This window comes from Macaca fascicularis, chromosome 19 (assembly GCF_037993035.2).
Source record: "Macaca fascicularis isolate 582-1 chromosome 19, T2T-MFA8v1.1".
In the NCBI taxonomy this organism is placed as follows: domain Eukaryota; kingdom Metazoa; phylum Chordata; class Mammalia; order Primates; family Cercopithecidae; genus Macaca; species Macaca fascicularis.
Window position 1 is genome coordinate 13,428,721 of NC_088393.1, and position 25,940 is coordinate 13,454,660.

The following is a 25,940-nucleotide window of genomic DNA, read 5'->3' on the forward strand; positions in this document are numbered from 1 at the left end:
TTCTCTCTTTCCCCCTCATCCCGTCTTCCCCTCCTCCCGTCCTCCCTCGCCCCGCATGCTCCCGGCTTGCCGCCTGCAGGATGAGTTCCACCCGTTCATCGAGGCACTGCTGCCTCACGTCCGCGCTTTCTCCTACACCTGGTTCAACCTGCAGGCGCGGAAGCGCAAGTACTTCAAGAAGCATGAAAAGCGGATGTCGAAGGACGAGGAGCGGGCGGTGAAGGACGAGCTGCTGGGCGAGAAGCCCGAGATCAAGCAGAAGTGGGCATCCCGGCTGCTGGCCAAGCTGCGCAAGGACATCCGGCCCGAGTTCCGCGAGGACTTCGTGCTGACCATCACGGGCAAGAAGCCCCCCTGCTGCGTGCTCTCCAACCCCGACCAGAAGGGCAAGATCCGGCGGATTGACTGCCTGCGCCAGGCTGACAAGGTGTGGCGGCTGGACCTGGTCATGGTGATTTTGTTTAAGGGGATCCCCCTGGAAAGTACTGATGGGGAGCGGCTCTACAAGTCGCCTCAGTGCTCGAACCCCGGCCTGTGCGTCCAGCCACATCACATTGGAGTCACAATCAAAGAACTGGATCTTTATCTGGCTTACTTTGTCCACACTCCGGGTAGGTCGTTCTCAACCATTTTTCCCCCTCATTTTATTTTACTTGCTGGCATTTGTTCTGTTTATTGTTCTCTAATTTCCAAGCGATAACTCGCCGCGGGCCTAACTGGTGTATGCCCGTCCTGCCGGGCCTGCAACACGTTCTATGGGCCCTTTTCCTTTTTCCTGTCTTCTGTCTCCCCCAGCCTGCTCCATTCTTCCTCCTCTGCTCCCTGGCCATGTTATTGACTTTGTGCATTTCCATCGTTGGAGGACTTATCTGATCAGAAAGATGCTGCAGGTCTTAGGATTGGGGACATGATGCCCCCAGAATTATCCATGATGGTGAGAGTTTGAGATGAACAACAACAACAGCACACCAATAGTTGCTCTTATTAAAATGAGTCAGAAGCTAAGTATTGAGGGGCAGGTACTAGTTTTCCTGCAGCTTCACCTCCGGTCCCAGGAAAAACTGGTTTTGGTACAAGCGGGATGGGCAGGAGTTGGTGGAGAGAAGGGGCATGTGAAACCCCGGGAGATGAGACTGAATGAACAGAAAAGAGGAGAGAAGACAGTAGTGGGCAGATTCTGCAGCCTAAATACTCAGGCGGGAGCTGTTTGGCTGGGATTTGGCTGTCAGAGAGTATGAAAGTAATTTGATTTCATAGAGAGTGAAAACAAGCACGAGATTCCTTGAGCTCTTTCCCTTCTCCTTATTTCAGCTAAAGTGGCAAGGCCTCAGGATGGATGCCCACAGCCCTGGCACTCTGCTGGGGAGCAGAGAGGCTTTCTCGGGGCACAAGCATGGCAGGGAGCAGCACTGCTGTGGAAGAGGTCTTAAGCAAACAAACAAACAAACAAAAAACTCTGTAAAATCTCCTTTTCCTTTTGTGTTCCAAGTAGTTCTGCTTCTCCTCTTCGCTTTTCCAGTTTTACCCTGCATTTTGGGTCAGGGTGGTTTAGTTCTCCTCCTCTGTTCCTTTTTTTCCCTTACCCGTTCCCTTTTTATAATTTCTTTCCGCTTTTGTTTTCTTACAAATTGAAACAGAGATGGCTGGTTAATTTTTAGCCTCCACTCAGCTACGCCCAATTTACTGCCGCCTTTGAAACCTAAACGGGCGGCACTCTGTGATTAAGCAAGGCAGAAGTGTGTTTACATTATGCCCAACCAACTTGTAATGAGAGGGCTACCAAACCTTTCTGTGTGTGTGTGTGTGTGTGTGTGTTTCCTTTCCACCATTCCAGTATTTTTTCCCCTTCATTTCCCTTTTTCCTCTCTTTATGCGAATGTGAGAGAATGTGGCTTAACTTCAACTCTCGCAAAGGTTGTTTCCCGCGAGTGTGTGTCTCTGTGTCTTCCTTCCTGCCCATTCACAAAAAAGAAAAGCAATTCACAATGGCTATGGTCACCCCCTTGCCTGTTTGGGAAGTTGGGAGGAATGATATCTCTGGATCCAGAAATAAAATTTGGGTTTGGGGGTGCTTTCAGCACTGCGTCAGGAATGTAATCTAGATTAGAGTGCCCTGAGTTTATATGTTGGAGAACTGTGGAGAGGAGAAGATGGTATTGGAATTCTTGTCCTGAGAGGTTGCTTTGGTAACTGGTTAGAAGCAGGGGACACCACTCTCACCCCCCAAGTCCCTACCTACTTCTGTAGATCTTTCTAGGCCTGCATCCGGCCCTGTGTGACCATCGTGACCCGTCATGCTGAAGGGCCAGGGGCCAGTCATTCCACCTCCCTTCATCTTGAATTTTTTCTTTTTTCTTTTTTTTGGAAAAGAGACTAAGAGGGAAAAAAAAGTTATCCCCTCATTCTCTGTCTATACAGCAAGCCAAAGTGGGAGGGTGTGTGCCTGGTAGTATTGGAGGTGGCTGGTGGCTTGCAGAAGGCTCGGAGCCTCGAGCTTACCAGCGTGGCCATCAGGTACTCCTGCACAAGGGGATTCTGCACCTTCCAATTTTAGAACCAGGGGCTTGAGAGCATCTAAGATGAAAATCAACACTCATCTTCCTCTGAGCTGGCTTCCTCCAACCCCGCTCTCTGACTGGATCCTTGTAGCCGAGTTGTTTCCCTGGCCTCTTTTATTTTAGGCCAAATTCTTGACTGCTGCCAGCGTGGGGCTAAGGTAGGATGAAAAGTATGTGAGGAAGGAGACCGTTTCCTGGCCAGAAGAAAGGCCCCCCATGCCTCCCTGCCAGCTTATGAGATCATTCGCCCAGGAATATGAGCGAATTCATACCCCATTCCATGTACCCAAGGCCACTGCTCTGGGCTGGGGCTGAGGCCGAGTCTCCTCTACAAAAGCAGAGTAGGGAACTAAGGGTGTATTCTATATTATTCAGGCCCCAGACTCCAGATAATTTCAGTGAAGGTAGGATTTTTCTCACTGGAATTGCTTTAGTTTGAGCGTGCCTTCCTGAAGTGAGTTGGGGCAAGTTGGTGCAGCTCTGGCCACCAGTGGGCCGCATCACTTGTTCCTCTTTGGAGTTGGGTTGGGTGGTCTTGAGATGGAGCAGAACAGGCATGACTTCCTCCTTGAGCTGGCCCACTTTGCTAGAAAATGTCTTCTGTGGCTGAGCCACCAAACAGCATCGATCTGTGGGTACCACTTTATCCATGCCCATGCCTGCCAGACACACTCAGCAGAGTTGCCACTTGCTCCTTCCTTCCAGGATGATAAACTGGGGACAGGGGCTGGGATGGCACAGGCTTTGGACTCTGAAAGAAGTGTTTTTCCTTCTCTTAAGATAGGGCTGAAGAGCCAGATCTGGGCTGAGCTGGGGATCCTGGGTTTGATGACAGTAACATTGATGTGGTAGCACATGTGGGGGTGTGGCTTTGCCCCTAGGTGCCATTGTCACCCATGGCCTTCCTGGGCCCTTGTTATGTCCCAGATGAAGCTTCAAGAGTTGACACGTTTGAGAGGGATTAAAGGACGTGTGTTTGGCGTCGAAACTCCACTCCCAGAATACTGGGTCCAAATACAGAATACTAGGTCCAAAAGCCTGCCATGAGGCTGGCCTTCCTGCTGGGAAGAAGTCTCTCTGTGTGTTTGTCTGTGTTTAGGAAGGGAGGTTGAAGCAGGGCAGGGTCAGAAAGCACTGCCTTGGGGAGGAGGGTATCCATTTCCTGGTGATATCCTTCCATTCAAAGTGGGTATCCCAGAACAGGTGGCCGGGGACGGGTGAGCTGGGGAGGGCCAGGAGAGAGACCTCTGCTTGTGTGAGAAAGGATGGCCGAGCTGGCCTAGAACTGCTGCTAGAGCATCTCCAAAGTTTCTGCAGCACTCTGAAGGTGAACCAGTGCCTTCGGACCTTCCCTGACACCTAAGCCTTGATCCTAGGAAAGAAAAAAAAAAATCTAAAACTAATAAAATACTTGAGCAAATGGAACTGTCAGCATCTCCCTGTCAGATCCCTCCCGTGGGCCTGCAGCGGAATCCCCACAAAGTCCAGGTATTTGAGTGGTGGCTCTTTTCTTTATCTAAACTCTTTAATGATGGAGAGCTTCCCACACAGAAGGAACCCCTGTGCACACACCACTAGTGCCAGCAATCACCAGATCACGGCCAATCTCAATTCAACCATCCTCCCAACTGCCCGCCCACGCTGAGTTATTTAGAAGATCCAGGCATTATAGCTTTTCATCTGTAAATGTTTTTGTGCACATCTCTAAAGATAAGGACTCTTGAAAAACTGAACCACAATACCACTATTATACCCATTAAAAAGTTAGCATTTTTTTTTTTAGTATCATCAGAAACCTGGCTAATGTTCACATTTCCCTAATTATCACTTAATTTTTTTTTTATAGTTTGTTTGAATCAGGATCCAGATAGGGTCGGTCCTGCATTGCGATGGGTTGATCAGTCTCTAAAGTCTCATCATAATTTCTAGGTGGTCCTTCGCCTCTTCTTCTTCCTTAGTCTTTGTTTCTTTTCTGGCAGTTGTCATTGTTGTCGTTGAAGGAACCAGGTTGTTTGTCCTGTGGGGTTTCCTCAGCTGGACCCTGCAGGCAGCGCTACCCCGGGTGATTCCGTGAGTGTGGTGCTCTGAGAGCAGATTTGGCCTCCCCACTCTACCTTCAGGTCCTGGGACAGCTGAGCTTGGCCTTACCTGTCGCAGGAAATGGGTTAGACCCTGAAGATTTATCTGAGTGAACTTTTTCACCTGTGGGGTTGCCTTCTCAGGTATGAGAGCTTCCGGGTTTTGGCACTTTAGTTTAAGGCTTGGGGCTTTGTAGCAAGCACTAATTTTCAGGTCTGAGGGAGGACTGCCCATCCACGTCCTTCCTTGGCGGTGAAAGGCATTGTTCAGCTGTGTCCATGCTGCCAAGACAGGGCTGGTGCCAGCGAGGTCCCCCAAGCCTGTGCTGGGTGCCCGACCCAACTGTTGGCTCTGGGGCTAGTTATGTGGGAGGGTCCACAGGAGCACCCGCCACTTTCTCTGGGTCCACCCCCACCGTGGACCCTGTGCCGCCTCATCCATTGCCTCCTTTTTTGAGGCCCAGAAATGCCACTGGTCTGCGTCTTTGAGGCAGCGCCATCTGGTGCCAGGGCTGACAAAGACCGCGGGGCCGTGGAACTGACGCCTAAAATTAGCAGGATCTACAGATTATCCTTTAACCGAATGTAGGGTCCCCTTTAGAACATCCCGGAAGAGGTGTCACTGTCATTCAAAGGTCAGATTTGGTTGTAAAATTCTTCCATTCTTCCATGTCTAGCTTGTAGGATGGTTCCAGGGATTAAACCAGCTAATATGTAAAGATACTGGCACATAGCAGGACGGCAGCTGCTGTGATTGGGAACAATTGTTTTGATTTAGGGAGCCCAAGGCTGACTCTCTGTCACCTTTACTTGTTGGTCTTTCTTTTCTCTTAAGGGATGACCCAGGTGAAAGCTGATTTTTCTGTAACAGGACAGCATTTGAAATACCAAAGGCAGCTCTTATGTCTCCCTTCCACCCTTCTCCCCAGGAAGCTGTCTCCTCTCCAGCCTGAATATCACCAGTCCCTAATGCCTCCCACATTTCACAGCTCCTAGTGCCCTTGCCATTTTGGTCACCACCTCCTGGAGGCCCTCTGGTTTGTTTTGGTCCCTCTGATTCATAAAATTTCTGAAACTGGGGTGTTCAGAATTGAACACAGAAACTCCAAGCATGATCAGATCCTAGCCAGCCATGGTGGCTACATAATTTTCAGGGCCTTCCAGCTACATACTGTGCAGGGCTCAGTGCAAAATGAAAATGTGGGGCTCCTTGTTCAAAATTTTTAGGAATTACAGCATGACATCAGTTAGAGCATTTAACCAAGCGTGGGGGGCATGCAGGTTGCACACCCGTGAAGCTGGCCGAGGCCGCCTTTGTTTCGGACATTCGTGTCTGTTAATACAACTTGGGGTGCTGGGTCTGGGTGGTGTGGAACAATGATGGGGCTCAGGCTGGCCTCAGAGAGGGGCATGACCCCAAAAAGGAGAACAGAAATGCCCAGACCCAATCCTTACGGTTGGGCTTGGTCTTATTCTCAGACTCCTTTGACCACCTGCTCTTGTCCCTTTTGTTCATAGTGCTGTCCAGCCAACCAGTCAAGAGCCCCCATTGCCTACAACATGCAGGGGGTGTCTCAGTAGAGCGCTTGCTCTGCTGGCTGAATTGGAGGCTGTGGCGCAGGGGAAAAAAGAGTCACCTTTGTCGGAGCTTGAGCCAGCAAAGCGCCGACCGTGAACAAGCCAGAGGGGACCTAGAGGCCTGATCCCATAATTATGGGCATGGTGACCAGCTGTGCTCTATTGCCGACCCAGAGGAAACAGGGCTACTCTGCAGCAGGAAGGCTGGGGTCCAGACGTGCAGAAGGACTTCCTGAGAACTTGGTTTACTTTTTGGCACTTCCAAAGCATGGTGGAATTCCCTTTATCCATGAAATGCACACTTAGTCAACTTACTGTGAGCAAGGCCCTGGCCTAGGGATTCCTAGATCTCTAAGAATAAGACAATCCTGCATGTACCCGGCAGGCTTTGGCTAAAGGCCTCGTGATATCTTCTAGAAGGCTTCTTCCCGTAGGCATAGGCATGAACCTGCAGTGACCCATGCTGGAGGGGAGGAAAGGCCCAAAGGACCTTATTTGGGGGATAGCTCACAGTGGGCTGTGAAGTGGAAGGCAAGGTCCTTCTTGGCCACCCTCTAGTGTTGCAGAGACCTGGGATGCCAGAGGAAGAGTGGGTTAGAAGGGGTAATGAGGCAAGCGCTACGTTCTCCCTCTGTTCTGGTGTCCTGTAGCAGCTGAGCAGAGAGGGGACAGCTGAATGTCCCCCTTTCTGCCTAGGGAAGAAGGTGACTCCCTCCTCACCCCTTTTTCTCTTTGCCCTGTCCGTCCTGCCCCCACCCCACCCCGCCCCTCTGTCTCAGGAGCTGCCACGCTTCAGTTATTTTATCCTTCAGTGTCCGATTCAGAAGTCTTTTCAAAGGCCCCAGCCGTGTCAGCGCGCGGTGCTCGCACAAAAGGCCTCTTTGATTTCTTGTTTGTTTTCATTTGCCAGTGGAGGGGGAGGGGGGCAGGAGAGAAAGAGCTTCTGGGTTTTAAAATTTTTATTTGGGTTGCTTCATTCTCAGAGGAGTTGGCTCCTTGGAACTCCTTTCTGAGTTTGGGGCTCAGAGTTGAGCGGCGGCCTTCTGAAGAGAGGGCTAGTGTAGGAGTGGGGGTTGGGTGGAGCTCCCAGGGTGATAGGAGGAGGTGTAGGGGTTTAAATATAGTTATTGATTCACCCTACAAACACTTTGGGCAGATCTTATGTGCTAGACCTAAGGGTAGCCCTGCCTCTTGGGTAGAGGAAAGGTCTGAGGTGTCTGGCACATGACATTCCCCTGTGTGTTGCATCCTTCGAGGAGGACTCTTCACAGCTGTGGATTTGCACAGTTGTGAACTTTGACTTTGTTATTTTTCCTTTTTTTGTCCCAGATTTCACCTTTGAAGGGGGTTCTACTAGCATACACACTTCTTGGAGACTCAATACTTCAGAATACAGGTTGGGGTTTCCCACTCTACATCAGAGAATGGGGGAGAGGGAGCGAGAGGTTTATAGAGCAGCTAGGTGTCTTCCTGGGAATGGTGTGCAGAGGACCTGGGCCCACAGCTTGTTTTGGACTTTGAGGGCAGGTCAGTGCTGCTGAGACCCTGGTGAGTAGGGAGTTGAGGCTGAAGAAAGATGGAAGGCCACGCTTGTCCAAGGTTTGGAACAAGAGACACCCAAACCAGTGCCTTTTGGGGTATGTACCTTAACACATGTGGGCACGTCCCTACATCCCAGTAAGAAGAGGTGCAGCCTGCTGGTTTACATGCCCTTGTGGAGGTCTAATTGTCAGGGCTTGGGAAGAGAGCGCCACAGACCGAGACTCGGGCAGGTGGTCACGGGCATCAGCAACAGGGAAGTGTGCCCACTGGGTGAGGGGGGGCTCGCAGGGCCTGGTTGGCAGACGGGAGGAGGAGGCTGGGGGGCTGAGAGATAGATAAATATAGCTGATGGCATTTCTGATGATAGGTTTTTCTTGGCACCAAGGGCACCGTGGAAAACAGCACGACAAACGCCCGGCCCTGCAGGCCGCCGTCGCCATTTTAAACATGTTTGAGTTTAAGGGTTGCTGGCGTTAGAGTGGGGTCCCAGGAGGCGGAGGGCCTAGGGAGGGGAAGTTTGGCTGGACTGGACCTTACCCGCCAGGTGCCTGGGTTCCTTACTTTGTCTATAGTAGATATCTCGTACCTTGTTTCCTGGCTCTTTGGGGATTTAAAAAATATTCTGGGGCTGCCCTTTGTGGGTCTGTCTCCCAAGTGACTTGTTTCACCGCCAGCTGCCATGGCCTATCAGTAGGGGGCATCTTGGCTCTTCTCTCACTCCTGATGCCTTACTGATGACATGGCATGCCACCACCACCCCAGTACAGGGCACTTATTAGCTGTTATTTGGGGACACCCAATAACTTAAGGGGCACCTGTTTGTCCAGGCTCCTAACAACTTCTTGTCCCCTGTGGGCATGCCCTTGGTCTCTATCACCTGCTTTAATTCCATTTTTCCATTGAAGGCCCTCTATGGCTTTACCACCAGGCTAAGTCCTCTCTATGTATTAATTGCCTGAATTCTCACCCTTATTCTAGTTTTAAACCTGTGCTTCTGGCTGGGTGTGTATGCATTCAGGTGACATGCATAATGTGTGTAGTGAGGAATCAGCAAACCAGACCTGGGGACCAGGGAGGCTTCCTAGAAGACGACCTGATTGACCTGCACCTTAAAAGACAGTGAGGAATTAGCTCGTTTTGTCAGCTGACTGAGCCTTCTCGGTGTGCCTGGAGCTGATTTCCTCCTCACAATGGTTGAGTGATATAGACAGAGCAGGTATTATTATATCTACTGCACAGAGGAGGAACCCGAAATACAGAGATGTCGGGGGACTCCAGTCACACGATGGGTTTCCGGCAGAAGGGGCCGTGTTCTAGGTCACTGAGTACCTCAAGCTCATTTTTAGGGCATTGCTGCTCCTTGAATTTCATCAGGATTACTGGCTTTGGCAGAGTCTCAGAGGAGAAAATCTCATGGGTCCCCGTTGGAGCCAGTTTCATCGTTGTGGTCTCTGTCGCGCTCTAGAAGAGAGCCCAGCTTGCGGCTCAGCTCAAGGGCTCCCCCAGTGGCTGAGCACGTGGGGTGGAAACAGAGAATGGGCACCTGGCCCTGTCCTGACACTGGCCTCCCTCCCTCCTGACAGGCCATGGCTCCCTGGATCCCTGCCTCCAACCTCGAGAGGCAGCATGCTAGCATAGATGGGCTGAGTCTAGCATAGACAGGGGGCAGGTTGGCTGAACGCTCTCACCCTGCTGCAGCCAGCTTTGCTTCTTTTCATACCTGCCTGGAGCATGGGGGAGGGATCCCACCTGACCTTTGCAGGTAGAGGGGGCAGGAAGTCTAGGTGTGAGGCCAGGCAAGTTCTGCTAGACCTTGGGATTCCTGATCCTTGCACTGTCACACCCTTTTCCTGGGAGTGTCCTTGGAGTCACAGTTTGAAATAAAAATGAATGTAATTATCATAATTAACTAGGTGATTGCTGGAAGTTTTACAGTAATCTGCTACTCATTGCCTTTTTTGCTCCTTCACATTGACTCTCACCTTTACCCTTTTCTTAAAGTTGGAAAACTCTCAGGCTGTGTATATAAAAACTCTCCTAGCATGACTAGGGCTGGGTTCAGGGAGAGGCTGGCTTACCACTCTAGATTTTCCTCTGTGTCCATGGCTAATTAGAGGCTTACCTCTCACCGTTGATACCAGCTCCCCTTGAGCAGCATTTCCCAACTGCCGCACTGTTGACATTCAAGTGAGATCATTCTGTGTCGTGGGGGACTGTCCTGGACATTGTAGAGTTTTAGCAGAATCTCTGGCCTTGACCCACTAGAAATCAGTTGCACCTCCCTACCCAAGGTGTGACAACCAAAAATATCTCCAGACATTTCTAAGAGTTCCCTTGGAACAGAATCATGCACGGCTGAGAACCTCTGGCCTGGAAGAAACAGGGATTCAGACAGAATGCCACCTGCGTTCACCTCTTGCCTCACCACCAGTTTAGGTCCTCATTTACCTTGTGTTGAATGTCGACTGAACCTCTGAGCGTCATCTGCTCCTGTGTGTCCTGTGTTGTTTTCGCTTTTCCGGATAGCAGGGCCCTGGGCTGAAGCAGTTTGGGGGCTTTCCCCTTTCACTTCCCCCTGGCTGGAACTGTAAGCCTGCCTCCAAGTCCGCTACTGAGTGATTCCTCTCTGATTTTTTTGCGTAGTGGTCTCTGTGTGCTGGGGCTGCTGATCTGGGGAACCGGACAGGGGATCTGCTACTGGGCTGACCCAGGCATGTGCAGCAACTGGTGATCCTGTGAGGCCCATAGCAGACCCCAAAGAACAGCAGACGTTTGTTTCTGTAGCATGAGACACGGAGACCAGAACTGTTGTCTGGGTCTTAGTACTACTCTTTTTAAATGATTTGATTTTTTTTTTAAAATCATAGTAGTAAAACACATTTTTTGTAAAAATTAAAACAATAGAGAATGTGAGAGACAGACAAATTCCCCAAACTACTGTCCTGTGCCTGAGACAACTTCACTTCACAGATCCATGTCAGTTCTTCGAATTTTTTTCATCAATTCATATATCAAGTAACTTTTAAATATAGAGGTGTCTATTTTAAGAGCAGATGGTATATTTGGGCTAATTGAATTGGCTCCATCAAGTGCCATTGTGGTCTTAACTCTTCCCACCCCCTGCCTTTTGTACCCTCGCCCGCATCATCCCAAGTGCAGAGCCAATGTCCCTGTCATCTTTTCCCTGAGGTGACAGTTTCGGTGTGTCATTCCTGGGAGGAGTGACCAGCAGGGCATGTACTGGTGTCTGAGTGGTTAGGATCCCACTCTGGGGGATTCCTGCTGGTGGTGTAACTCCGACCACAGAAGTCAGGGCCTAAGCCTCAGCCTGCCCTGAGACCCCCGCCGAGGGGGCTGCCGCTGGAGGGAGGGGCCCCTGGGAAGTATCCTGCTTGGCTGCACCTGGCTTGGCCTCTGGAGTCAACTTCCCAAGTCTTCTAGGAAGGCAAGGGCACTCCTTCGTGTGGAGCAGACCCTTCGCCAACTGGCCTGGTGTCCGGGAGGCTTCCTTTCTTAAAATGGGGGGATGAAGTGTCAGTCATGCTTCCAGGATTTATTTCATCATAATTGTTTGTTTCGGTCTTAATGATACAGCAGAGAGAAGAGTGGCAGAGGAAGAAGAGCGTCCTCTCCAGGCCAGGGGTGGGGCTGTGGAAATGAGAAACCAGACAAGATGGAGAAGGAATCCAGAGAGGGCTTTGCGGCTGGGTCTGTCAGTCTGGAGAAGGCTGCTCTCCAGACAGCCGAGAGTAGGGTGACACCTGGTGACTCTTCTGGACTGGGCGGAGCTGTGTGGAACGATCAGGAGATCCCCTGAGGCAACCTGCAGGAGGCCAGCCGGGTACAGCCCTTGGGGAGTGTGTCCTTATTATGCCTGCAGATTATATCCCCATTAGCGCATAATTATTATATAATGGGCGTTATTGCGTAATGGCAGTTATATAACAGGTGGCCCAGAATACAGACAGGGGGTGTAATAAGTGTATATCCTCTGGCTATAAATAGCCACCAGCCCCACACCAAATATGTGGTCACACCAGAGCCACCTTATAAATACCCGTGCTGGGCTATAAATTTCTGAGCAGTGACGTCAGCGGGCATGGTACCTAGTTAGGAGGTGGTAGGAGGGACCTGCGGCCCCACCCGGACACATGACATCATTGTTTCCTTAGTAACAGGAATGCTCCCGGGGGACCAAGTGAAGAAAGGCCTTTAAAGGGAGGAGGCAAATAGATAGGAAGCTTGAGTCAGGGGTGGGTGCTAAGCCTGGGGCTGAACAGGGTGAGGTCTCCTGGGCAGAGTCCTTAATGGGTGAGACAGGCCATCTGCCCTTGGGTATTTGACCCAACCGGAAGCAAGGCAGTAGACTCTGTTTCCTTTCATCTTTAGGGGGTCTCAAGTCCCCTTTCCTGTGTGTAGCAGATTCTGCCAGGCTTGGCTATGTGTCAGGGAGAAGAGGGGAGCTACAGGGTCTTCCCTGTCCTTCTCTCTCCCAGGTGACCTCTACAGGGCTCTGGGGCCACTTGCTTAATGGAGACCCGACTTCTGTGCCTGGTCACATCCTCCCCAGGGCATGACCGTTTCCCCTACCAGACGTATTAGGCCAGTTTCAGCCTTAGTAATCTAAGAAATATGTGAGCAATTTGATGCGGATCTCAGAGAGCCTCGTGGAAGTAATGGCGCTGAGAGATGGCGCCTGGGAAAGAAAGAGGAGACAAGGATAGTATTCTGGCCCCAGAAGAAACTATGAGGTGGGATATAATCTTTTTAGGTGCATGGGAGATTGCTTCATATAGGGTGGGGAAGAACTAGTCTTTAGAGCCCTGAGCATAGAGGAGGAAATTTGCCTTTGGCAGATGAGGGGATTGGAAGAAGGCTGGATGACCAGCTCGTCCTGGTTTGCTCAGAGTTTCCCAGTCCCTCACCTTGGGAAACCCCTCAGTCTCCGGCAAACCAGGATTGTTGGTCACCCTAGAACAGTGGTTTTCAACCAAGGGCTATTTTGTCCCGCAGGGAACATTTGGCAATGTCTGTGAACACTTTTGGTTGTCACAGTTGTGGGGGGAGGGTGCTATTGGAATCTAGTGGGAAGAGTCTAGTGCATATGACAGTCCCCCAGGAACAAAGAATCATCTCGCCCCCAAACGTCACAAGTGCGGAGGTGGAGAAACCCAGCCTTAGAGGGAGAATAAGCAGACCCTGCTGTGCGTGGTCTCTCCTTAGGACGCCTCTTGCCTCTGCTAGCAGAGTGGGCTGCTTGGCTGCCTTCCTGAATTTCTTGCAGCTCTTGTTTTCTGTGCTTTGATTGGTTGCGTTTAGGGTTCTGTGGCCTGGAAACCTTTTCTAGGAAATCGTGTGGCTTCTGAGAGGGTCTTTCCCGTGTCAAAGTTCAGAGACCCTTTGAGACAGCGCCGTCTCAAAGTGAGACAGTGCTGAGAGCAAGCCCTGCCAGGCAGTGTGGTATTGGTGTGGATCCTTCATCTGTTATTTTATAAAGAATGGAAAAATTATCAACTACCTATCCCTTATTGCCTACCAAAGAGTTTCTAAAAGACAAAACCTGCCTGTTTTCCCTGCCTTTCAGGCCAACTCTTCCCATATAGACCTGAACGGGCCACTGTGGCTCCTGGGGCTTCCTGAGCGTACCAGTCCCAGGGTAAGAACTCATTTCCATAAAAGCCAGTTTCCCAGACCCAGTGATCAGGGCTGGACTCTGCCACCCAAAGAAGCTTCCCAAATGAAACAAATGAGGCAGAAGCAGAAGACAGCCAAATCCTATTCTGGCACATGGAGTTTACAGAAATCTAGGTTCTAAGTGTTCTCATGTCATTTATAGAAGTTTCCGTTTAGCCCGACATATGTGAAATGTAATCATGAAAGCATAGCAGATACTGTTTTTCACCTGCCTTTATTGCCTGTTTAGTTTACTACCTGGCTGCAGTTGACTTGGCGCCCTCTGGCCTTGACCACATGCATAGCGTGGCCAACTGGGTCATCGTTTCTGCTGGCCTCGGACAGGGCCCACAGATGAAGGCCAGGATGGTGGTGGTGGCACAGTGGTCTGGTCTGCACCAGAGATTTGGCCAGAGAGAGGGGATCAGCTGGGCTGTGGGCTGCCCCTTGTGTGTGTCAGGCCCAACTTCTGAGTTTGGACTTGAGATTGAGGCAGCTAATAAGCATGGATGGGGAGGAAGAGCCCAAGGGTCTGCATGCAAGGTCCTGCCTGCTGTGCCAAAGGGGACTCTGTGGGGAACAGTGCTGGCTCCGAACACAAAGGCCATTGCTCCATGGAGCAATAATCCTCAGGATATTGCCAGCCCAAAAGATATGGCCAAGACAGAGGCCCCTGCCCTGAGGACAATGACCAGATTTCTCTCACTTATTTATGGTATCGTGGTTTACAAAGTGGGCCTAGCACACAGATCTCTGGGCATAGTTTCAAGTACATGCATTTCTTTTAAATTAAACACCACACACATACACACACAGACACACACACACACGCGTGCGTGTAGGGTCTGTTCAAGCCGTGCTGCTGCCCAGGAGTGTTCCCAGCCACGTGGGACAGTAACTGAGGATGATGGTACTGAAGCCACTGTCTAATATTAGATTTTGTAACTCAGAGATTCATTAATATAATTACTCAGATGCCAGCCTGGCTTGGCAAGGCCTCTTGAATTGTGTTCCTCTTCAACAAAGCGCTCCGGCTGCAGAAATGCCCCTGGGGAGCCTGAGCTCTGCTACCTTGCCTGTGAATGGGGCAGAAGGCATGTGTTGGCCTCCTCAGTGCACCCTGGGAGAGGCAGTGCATCCCCATGGTGGCAAGTGTTACCTTTACGTGTCTTGTCAGGAAAACAGGGACCTTGGAGAGTCTGCTGCAGAAGGGAGCAATCTGCTGGGCAAGGCCCCGTTTCTATGCAAGTTGGCCCTGGGCTCAGCTGAGGGCCAGTTTATTTTGCTCCCCTGTGATACTTAGCATGCAGTTTTGTAGTTTCTCTTAGGCTGGAATCTTGGAGCTGGGACCGTGTTTTATCCGCCTTTGCATCTGTCTCTTGCCCAGCATATAGTTTTATAGGCTCCATAAACCCATTTTGAATATTGAATTACCTTCAGATGGGAAGCAGCCCATGGCCCATCCTTGAGATGATGTAAAGGCTCACGGTGGTATAAAAATCAGAAAGGGGGCTGATGAAGGAAGAGAGCCAAGATGGAAGAGTGGCAGGTGTGCTCTCTGAGTGGGCATTATGAGGGGACAATCCTGACAGAGGAGGGGCAGTGGAAGCTTCCAGAATGCTGGAAGGAGTGTGGCAGGCAAGTGAGAAGCTGTGGGTTAATGGGTTCAAAGAGACAGTTTTTCAAAATATTTATTTCTATTTTATGTGAATGAGCTCTCACGAAAATGGGGAAGGAGCAGCCCTTAGCCCCTTCCTTCACCCCTGCCCCTGCTGGGTTCCTTGTTACAGGGGTTACTGCTAGGTGGGCTCAGCCCACCCCACCCTCTCATAGGCCTTTCCTTGGTCTCCTTGACTGTCCCTGCTGGACAGTCGTCTTTGGGGACATCCTCCCTTTTGGCCACAAAGCATGTCCTCTCCAGACTCGGTCTGCGGAGCAGCCAAACTCACTCGTGACAGGGTCTCTTCCTGTGCCAGATCTTCCCTGCCACGCTAGCCTGGTGGATGCCCTGCAGCAGGGGTTGGCAGGGATCAGTCCTGGGCCCACTGGGATTGCTTGCCTTTTGCTCTGAGGCTCTTCCTCGCCTCCCTCCCTCTCCTCAGGAGCCCTGGCCTCCAGGCTCCTTGTGTGGACAGACTCATGGCAGCTCTTCCTGCCCTCCCTCTCCCGGAGACCCCTCCAGTCTGGGCCTCTCGGGTCAGAGCTGACTGCCGTCCCCCAGCTGGTACATGTGCTTGCGGCTCTGGTGGCTGGGTTTGGTTATTAACAATGAATTATTAAAGGAATGTGAATAGGGAGGGAGGTTTGTCTCTCACACACTCGCGCACACACACAGCCACTTCTCAAAGCAGATCTTAAAGTTGCTTCTGCTGCCGCTGCTGTACCTTTGCTTACCTCAGATCTTAGAACTGTTTCCAGTAGTTTTTGAGTGAATTCCCAGCTCTCCCCTTTCCACCTTAAGACTCTCTAGATAGCTCCTTCCTCCCCTCTCACCTGGTCCCAAACCTCTTTCCTCTGGCTCCATGTGCCAGTTCTTGACTTTCTCTGAGACCGGTTTTCCCCTCTGAAGTCCTCGTTCAGTGGAGGGGTAGCTAGAGGCCCACCAGGTACCCAGTCTTGGTAGTGTCACATGCCACAGCATTACAGTAACATGAGGACATCTCCCTCCTTGTCACCACTCTTTGGGCTGGAGTCCACTTGAGCATGAAAGTTCAGGAGGCCAAGCCCGCCTCTCACAAACTCTGGACGCACAGGGGCTTAGTTTCACGATCAGCTTATTATGTTGTTCTATGATTTGGAGAGTGTGCCTGGTACATACAGTCCCTCATCTGTCCACTGTTTTAAAAAGGTTATTTTTCTGATTATAAGACTACTGCACATTCATAATAAAAATACAAAATTAGCATGAAGTCAGGGGGTGGAAATAAAAATTATTACAATTCTGCCACTGAAATAACTACCATTAACTTTTGTTGCATTTTCCCTTACTTATTCATGCACATATTTTATTTTTACTGGAATTTATGGTATAGACACTTAGGGATGCTGCTTTTAAAATTTAATACTGCAGGGCGCAGTGGCTCACACCTGTAATTCCAGCACTTTGGGAGGCTGAGGCAAGCAGATCACGAGGTCAGGAGTTCAAGACCAGCCTGACCAACATTGTGAAACCCCGTCTCTACTAAAAATACAAAATTAGCTGGGCGTGGAGGCACACGCCTGTAATCCCAGCTACTCAGGAGGCTGAAGCAGGAGAATCGCTTGAACCCAGGAGGCAGAGGTTGCAGTGAGTCGAGATTGTGCCTCTGCACTGCAGCCTGGGTGACAGAGCCAGACTCCGTCTCAAAAAAAAAAAAAAAAAAATCAGTACCATTGTGTATTCTACCACGTCACTATTTTTCAAAACCTAAGTTTTAGTGGTTTAGCATCTTTTCTTTTTGTTTTGTTTGTTTGTTTGTTTTTTGAGATGGAGTCTCGCTCTGTCGCCCAGGCTGGAGTACAGTGGGGGGATCTCGGCTTACTGCAAGCTCCGCCTCCTGGGTTCATGCCATTCTTCTGCCTCAGCCTCCCAAGTAGCTGGGACTACAGGTGCCCACTGCCACGCCCGGCTAATTTTTTTTTTTTTTTTGTATTTTTAGTAGAGACAAGGTTTTACTGTGTTAGCCAGGACGGTCTTGATCCCCTGACCTTGTGATCTGGCTGCCTCGGCCTCCCAAAGTGCTGGGATTACAGGCGGGAGCCACTGCGCCCAGCCTTAGCATCTTTTCTTATTAGCTGCATTACCCCTAAATTGTCAACATTTCTAATGACTTCTGTCCCCTATTCCTTTTGAAAATGAGAAATTATCTCTTATTATAAATGTAATAGGTGCTTACTGAAAAATCAAAAAATGCTTTTACATGCTGTTTTTTTTTTTTTTTTTTTTTTTTTTGGAGACAGTTGCTCTGTCATCCAGGCTGGAGTGCAGTGGCACGATCTCAGCTCACTGCAACTTCTGTCTCCAGGGTTCAAGCAATTCTCATGCCTCAGCTTCAGGAGACGCTGGGTTTACAGGTGTGTGCCACCAAGCCCGGCTAATTTTTTTGTAGTTTTAGTAGAGACGGGGTTTTGCCATGTTGGCCAGGCTGGTCTCGAACTCCTGGCCTCAAGTGATCTTTCCGCCTCAGCCTTCCAAAGTGCTGATATTACAGGTGTGAGCCACCATGCCTGGCCTGAAAAAGAAAAACATGCTTTTAAACAGCTTCATGAGATTTCATCATGCCAGAGTTGATGTAAACCCCACCCCACCCCCACTGAGGCCTTTGAGTTGTGTTGCATTCATCCCCATTGTAAATTCTGCTAGGATGGACATCCTATTGCACCAAGCTTTTTAGCTCTATTTGTTACCTTCAGATAATGCTTCCTAGCGGTTGAATTATTAGGCAAAAGGTATAGACTCTCTTGAAGGCTCTTCGTCTATCCTGTTAAATTGCCATATGGAAACTTGACACCCTCAGGCAGCACACAAGGATCCATCTCACTCTGTCCCTGTACCCTGTTCCTATTCCCCAGAGCCTCAGAAAGATGTTGCCGTCATTGTACATATCGTGTACATTTCACGTACATGGCATGTCAGGATGCACTTTTATGAGTGAAGTCTCCCATCCCTGTCATAGGTGTATGTCCCGTTCCCATATTTATTCTCTGCATCAGCTCACACATTCCTTGATGGACACATGGTGTTACCCACTGTAAAAGCTAGTCATGGACATCAGCCCACGTTCTCACACCTTCAAATCTATGTTTTTATGAATCTGAGGTGCCCCCTTCCAGGCCTCTGCAGCCACTTCCTGTTAGCACTGCTAGAAGGGGAGGGACCCTTGGGGGTCCCTGTTGCATGGCAGTTTCCCGTCAGCTCCTGGCCCTGGGACTGCAGAAGTGGCTCTTTTTTTTTTTTTTTTTTGAGACGGAGTCTCGCTCTGTCGCCCAGGCTGGAGTGCAGTGGCCAGATCTCAGCTCACTGCAAGCTCCGCCTCCCGGGTTCCCGCCGTTCTCCTGCCTCAGCCTCCCGAGTAGCTGGGACCACAGGCGCCGCCACCTCGCCCGGCTAATTTTTTGTGTTTTTAGTAGAGACGGGGTTTCACCGTGTTATCCAGGATGGTCTCGATCTCCTGACCTTGTGATCCGCCCATCTCGGCCTCCCAAAGTGCTGGGATTACAGGCTTGAGCCACCGCGCCCGGCAGAAGTGGCTCTTGAGGCTGTCTGGTGGTGAGCAGGTTCTGGCCATGGTATCTTAATGGCAGCAGCCCCCAGGTCTACTTCTGAGGTGCAAGCCCATGCTGGCCACCAGCACATGCCAGACAGCTCCTGAGGAAGCAGCTGCTGCTGACACCTGAGGCCAGCCACGCAGTCTGCCACCAGGCCCCTAGGGCTGCCAATGTCACACAGGTCCTCCCAGGACTTGAAGGGGGACTAGGGGAGGGTGAGCTGTTGCTGTGGGCTGTAGACTTTGACATCACCAGTGGATACCCCCTCTCTCACCCTTGCATCCCAGACAGTGTCCCCCAGGGCCATGCAGGCAGGGACACACAGCCCCCTTGTGCCCTGCCCCAAGTCGCTGTGTGTAAGTGAGCATGCTCTCATCAGGTTTGGTCCCCACTGCCATGGCACTCTTTCTATGTGCCTGAATATGCATGCTTATTTGCCTCGAAAACTGGGCCGTAGGGCCAGGTGTGGTGGGTCATACCTGTAATTCTAGCACTTTGGGAGGCTGAGGTGGGAGGATCATTTGAGCCCAGGAGTTCGAGCCTGGGCCACATAGCAAGACCCCCATCTCTATAAAATAAAATTAAAAAAAAAAAAAAAAGAGAAACGAGAAAATCGGGCCTTATATCATTTTCTATATCCTATTCTGCCCATGGAAGCTTAAGTGTCTGCAGCCTCTGTTGACCCTTGTCCCTCACCCTTTTTCTGTGATACTCCATCTTACCCAGAACCTGACTGTCCTTAGGCCCTGGGTGGTGGGAGCTGCCTCAAGACTCCTGAGGCCCCAACAAGAGGCTTTTGAATTGCAGCAGTGGAGGTGGGTAGTTGTGTAGGACAGAGGGAGGCAACAACATTGTCTCCCCGCTTTCTTCCTTCAGCTGGGGCTGTGGCATGGCAGTGTGGGCCATCCAGTGTCTAGAGGGCTTGTGGCCATGTAGTCGTGGGTGGGATGCATATGTTCATGAGGTTTGCTCTGTTCTTTCCTCTGCAGAGTGTTCAGGATGTGCTAACCTGCGGGTGTCTGTGTGGGTGTCTGAGTGTCAGGAGGTGGGTGTCTGTGTACAAGTATGGGTTGGGGTGTGTGTGTATAAATGTCAGCTTAATTCATACCCCAAGAACGTAAGAGGAAACTTCTCAGTCATGAGGTTCAAGTTCTTGTTGCTCCTATGACCTGTAGTAGGAGTGCAGTGAGTAGGGGGCACAGCAGGTATGTACCCCCTGGGCCCAACTCTGACCTGCCCCCTGTGGCCTGTAGCTTCTGAGTCAGAGGGCGTGCGTGCTTGCCGAGAAGTGTCAGGCCTTTCCCGTTCGCTCAGCAGCTGAGCAGTTCCTTTCTGGGGTTCTTTGTGAACCTGCCTCGCTATTAATCTACCTGTTAGTAAAAGAGATTACAATTGCCGTAATTACAGGGCACTGCGTCTCCATCGTCATGACTGAGCTGAGTGAGAGGCAAGGGGTGGGGGGAACCCAGCCCCACTGGAAGCTGCTATTAAAAGCCCTCTGTTTGGATATGGCACAAGGACAACAACCCTTCCTGGGGGCTAAGGAGATCTGGGACAAGAGGCAGGTCAGGTCCCGGGGGTGAGGAGTGGGCTAATGTCCCACTGCAGGCTGTGGGATGACACGGGATAACTGCAGGACTGAGGATGGTGAGAACAGCGGTGGCCCCCTGGCAGCTCAGATACCTGGGAGCAGCACAGGGCTCAGTACCCTGACCACATGGGCTCCATGCTGAAGGCTGCTTTACTTTTGGACAGGCCTTCACCTGCATGGAATGGAAGAGATCTGGTGGCACTTGTCAGGGTGAGACAGTGGCTCTCTTCTGAGGGAGCTCCACAGCCACCATGGATTTAGGTGGACAAACAGAGGTATCCTGGTCTGTGCCTAGCACGGGCCCCAGAGCTGTGTGTGATGCGTGTGCTCCTGATAGCACAGGGGTTCTCAGTGAGGGTGGTTCTGCCCCCAGGGTATATTTGGTAGTGACTGAAAACAGTTGTGGTTGTCACTACTTGGGATGCGGTTGCTACTGGCATCTCGTGGGTCAAGGCTGGGATGCTGCTAGCTGTCCTATACTGCACAAGATGACCCCCCACAGAAGACAGTATCTAGCCCCAGCATGAGGGGTAATGAGGTTGAGAAACCCTGACTAGCCAAGGAAAGGAATGGGAGCAGGGCAAGTCAGGCCCAAGGAGGGCTCTAAGAACTCCCTGGTGCTGAGTCTGGCGACCTTGGCCCACGGTGCTCAGCAGTCTGTTGCCAGGGAGGTAGGAGAGAGGGGCAGCAGGCACACTGGGTTGACAGCTGCACTGTGTTGACCCCATGGCGGGCATCAGGGGACCACAGGCTGTGGTTGCGCCTGTCCGTTCCCCCTCCCTTTTCTGGTAGGCTTCTTCCTCCTCCAGGACCCAGGATTGGAGAATTTGCTCTTGCCCGCCTCTCGATGTCCTTGTTGCTGACTGAGGCACCTGGGAGTGAGGGGCTTGAATGTTCTTCCCCAGCTTGAGCCCCGTGGGCCCCTCCAAGTGGGAGGGGTCCAGAGGAGGGTACGCAGAAATGGGAAGGGCTGACACTCTACAGCTTCCATCCTGCAAGGACACAGGCCCCACCCTGGCTTTTCCCTAACACACATCTGGCCTGCTCTGAGAAATAGAGCTGGGTGGGGCAGAGGCCTGGCAAGTAAACCCATTTGCTGTTTTCTGGATGGAGTGTAGGAAGCCGCCTTCCACCATTCATTCCTGTTGACCAAAGGGGCATCCCTGCAGGCACTCCTGCCTCCTTTTCCACTTTTGTTTTCAACTTTGACTCCCACTACCAAGGAGTTCTTGGGAAAGAGGGTAGGCCTGTGGGTTAGGAGGGCACCGTGGAGGGTAGTCTGTGGGGCTGGGTGAGATGGGTGTGGGAACGCAGCCCTGCGTTTAAGGGTATGTGTGCTGCCTGCTTGCTGTGGGCAGGGCGTCTTCTGATGCCCTCCCAGCCCTCAGGCCACTATGTCTTGTGTTTTCTGCAGACAAAGCATGGAGATTCTCAGCTGTTGTGAATTCTGCGTTTCACACCGAGTCCCTAATAGTGGAATCGCGTTGCCTTTCCCCCCCCTTTTTTTTTCCTTGACAGCTCCAACCTTATAATTTTACCTTCTTTTTCCTTGCATATGCTCTTTTTCTTCCCTTTCCCGTTCCTGGGGCTTTTGCTGTTCATCGCTGGGGACCCCCTTTAGGAGGGATTGCTCCTGACAAGAGGGGAGGGGCTTCCTGTCAAACATTGGGAGTTGATGTTTTGTTTGGTAAAATGTCTGTAAATAGGCTGTGAGGCAGTGATTCTACATGGATCCCTCTGTATGACAGCGTCTTTTTGTATCTGAGCATGTCTCCAAGCATGTGAATGTTGAGAGCAGAGAGAAAGAGAAGGGAAGAAGAAGGGAGGAGAGAGAAGAGGGATGGTGTTTGGGGGCATTGGGATGGCTCTCTTCCTTCTTGGCCTAAATCACACATCCTGATCAGGAGAGGGTCAGAGTTCCAGACTCTTGAAGAGTCAAGAAGAACATCAGAAGTGAAGCTACTGCCATCCGAGGTGGCTCTGGGTTGGCTATTCACAGAGGGCTGGAATGGGATGATGGGGCTGTACTCCCCACTAAGGCTGCCAGATCTGGAACTTGACCTTGAAGTCTAGTTATCCAGGGCTCTTAAGGCTCTGAGTGTAGGTCATAATGGAGACTGTTTGTCCTGCCCAGCATCAACGATGAGCCTTGGATTCTCGGGATCAATATCAATCTTCCACCATGAATGGGAAACCCATTTCTCCCTGGAGACAGGTTCCTCTGCAAGACCTCTTCCTGATTCTTTTTTCTTTCTTTCTTTCTTTTTAAAAGTAGGATGCCTTGTTGCTTTAGATGGGCGCCTTTATTAAGCTTCAGGTGGCTTACCTATCCTATGATTTGATTTACAGCAGACTCATTAAAAACATTGGTCAATTTGATTTCAAAAACGTGGCCACATCTGTTTTCCCGCCATCAGCTTTCCAGACCACAGAATGCTCTGCTTTTGAGCTGCTCCTTAGCTGACACCCTCCCTGAATCCATTTTGAGTTGCTCTTCCCTGGCCCCATTAGAAAATGTCGGCTCTCACTACACCATGCTTGCGAACAAAGGTGCAGAATGATTTTGGCTGCTTTGTCCAGGAAATAAATTCCTCTTCAGTGCCAGAAACCATTGAGTGGTGCCATGTGTTGAGCTCTAGGCCCCAGAACTGTGGGCAGGGTTATTGCTCAGGGTGAGGAGTGTGGAAGCATAGGATGTGGAGGCCATTGGGAGGAGACCCTTACTTCCCGGACATTGCCACGTACCTTGGGTCAAGAACCTGAGGACTTGCCATGTCCCCTGCTCGCTCTCTCCTGGCTTTCCATCTGCAGTTGCCTGTGATATGGCTGGTCTGTGGACTTGGGGAAGAAGGCCTCTCTCTTTGTCCCATGGTGGCAGCATCCCGCCCGGTTAATTGCATGCATCCTTCCCAGGTCCTCTTGTTCCGTCTGCTCGATGAAGGTAAAAGCTGGTTTCCCTGGGGTCTGCCCATGCTCTGCTTCTTGACCTGTGTTTTCACCTGTAATCAGCAATGCCACTTGTCAGTGTCTCTGAACCCTATCTCATTTAAGCCCATAACAGTCCAGTGAACTCAGCACTTTTATAATCCTTGTGTTACGCCTAGAAGCTGGCAGATGGAAGAACCTTGCTTAAGGCCACCCGCTAGTGAGCAGCAGCCCTGGGGCCTGTCCCTGCCCTGCACATCTGCCCCTCACTGCTGATCACCTTGGCTTATCTCAGGGTCTAATTTCTCCTTGTGAACTCTAAACTCTTCTTTCCAGCTACAAGGCAGACGCCTTGTTGACAGCTTGCCCCCATATCCACAAGGTACCTCCCTGTACTCCTGGCTGCCCTCTGCTCTCTGCTCCATTCCCTGTCTTGGCTGTGGGCATCACCACCTAGCCAAGCACTTGAGCCCTCACAACCAAACTAACCACAGGCCCGGGAGAGGCCTGAAGCCTCCCTGCCTTTTCACCACCACTGTGTTTTCTGAACTCTGTCTTCTCCTCTCTCTTGTATTTTTTTTTTTTTTTAATTCCCCATCTCTTCAGGTTGGATTTGTATTTTATTAAGATATAATTCATATAATAAAATTCACTATTTTAAAGTGTACAGGGCCAGGCATGGTGGCTCATGCCTGTAATCCCAGCGTTTTGGGAAGCCGAGGCAGGAGGACTGCTTGAGGCTAGGAGTTCAAGACCAGCCTGGGCAACACAGGGAGACCTCATCTCTGCAAAAAATAAAAAATAAAAAAATTAGCAGCTAGGAGCAATGGCTCACGCCTATAATCCCAACACTTCGGGAGGCCAAGGCAGGCGGATCACTTAAAGTCAGGAGTTCGAGACCAGCCTGGCCAGCATGGTGAAACCCCGTCTTTACTAAAAATACAAAAAAAAATTAGCCAAGTGTGGTGATGCAGCCTGTAATCCCAGCTACTCGGGAGGCTGAGGCAGGAGAATCACTTGAGCTCAGGAGTGAGAGGTTGCAGTGAGACGAGATCGCATCACTGCACCCCAGCCTGGGCAACAGAGCAAGACACTGTCTAAAAAACAAAACAAAACAAAAATTAGCCATGTATGGTAGTGGTGTGCATTTGTAGTCCTAGCTACTTGGGAGGCTGAGGCAGGAGGATTGTTTGAACCCAAGAGTTTAAGGTTGCTGCAAGTGATGATCACGCTACTGCACGCCAGCCTGGGCAGGCAACAGAGTAAGACTTGCCTCTAAAAAATATAAAAACAAATAAAAATTAAGCGTAGGATTCAGTGTCATTTAGTACCTTCACAATGTTGTATAACCATCACCACCATCTAATTCCAGAACAATTCCATCGCCCCCAAAAGAAACCCCATACCTATTAGTAGTTAGTCCCAATTCCTCATTCCTCCTAGGCCCTGGCAACCGCTAATCTGCTTTGTTTCTATGGATTTGCCTGGTTTTGGATGTTTCATATAAATGAGATCATACACTATGTGGTCTTCATGTCGGGCTGCTTTCACAGAGCATAATGTTTTCAAGGTTCATGTATTTTGTAGCAGCAAGTATCAGTGGTTCCTTTTTTTTTTTGAGACAGAGTCTTATTCTGTTGCCCAGGCTGGAGTGCAGTGGCGCAGTCTCTGCTCATTGCAACCTCTGCCTCCCGGGTTCAAGCGATTCTTCTGCCTCAGCCTCCTAAGTAGCTGGGACTACAGGTGCCCGCCACCATGCCCAGCTAATTTTTGTGTTTTTAATAGAGGTGGGGTTTCACCATATTGGCCAGGCTGGTCTTGAACTCCTGACCTCATGATCCGCCCACCTCGGCTTCCCAAAGTGTTGGGATTACAGGCATGAGCCACTGCACCCAGCCAGTTCCTTCTTTTTTAAGGCCAAATAATATTTCATCATATGGCTGTGCCACATTTTGTTTATCCATTCATACATTGATGGACATTTGGGCTCTTTCCACTTTGTGGTGATTGTGAGTAATGTTGCAATAAACATGCATGTACAAGCATTTATGTGGATGTATGTTTTGGATTCTCTAGGGTATATACTTAGAGAGGAATTGCCCTGTCCTAGAGTTTCATAACTGCCTTCCTTGTCCATCTTGTCTGCCCAGCAGTGCTGTCCCCTTAGTGGACACCTAGGGCCTATCTGGGTCAGGCCCCTGCTGACTCTTCCATCACCACATCCCTTCACTTCCCCTATACTGCGTATTCCAGCATTTGGAGCTCTCCATAGCCCCTGAGTGTGCTGTGCTGTTCCTGCCTCTGGGCAGAATTCTGCTCATGTGTATCTGGCATAGCCCCTTCCCCTTTTGTCTGACAGCCTCTTTTTACCCCCAGCCTGGCTGTCACCTCCTTGGTGCAGCCTTCTCCCACATCACTTCTCATCCTCTGAGGCCAATCCCCTCCCTCTGAGGGGGCCTCCATTTTGTCCATTACACACCAGCTTTCGGCTGCAGGGGGGTTTTACCCAGGCAGCTTCTCTGGCTCTGTATCTGTGTGATACCTGGCATGTAGCAGGTAATTGGTGCCTAACAAACACATGTGGAATTAACTTTAAGGCACTGCATGTGCTTTTCCAAGTGTGCATGTCACAGATCTGTGTGTGACCCACACAGATTTGTCTGCCCCTGCAGACATATAAATGAATATAGAATCAAGGTGTACCTACCATTACTCTCTGGACCCCTGGGTGTCAGTGGCCTCACAATT

The 25,940-nt window shown here is 50.6% G+C and overlaps 1 protein-coding gene across 39 annotated transcripts in view; it reads left to right on the forward strand.

The window, feature by feature from the left end:
- NFIX (nuclear factor I X) overlaps positions 1-25,940 on the forward strand; it is a 103,912-nt gene that overhangs the window by 30,410 nt on the left and 47,562 nt on the right. For all 39 annotated transcript variants that reach the window (XM_045379713.3, XM_065534506.2, XM_065534509.2 and 36 more), the window contains exon 2: positions 80-611. In XM_045379713.3, coding sequence (XP_045235648.1) covers positions 80-611 — 532 coding nt within the window. The remainder of the gene's footprint in view (positions 1-79; positions 612-25,940) is intronic.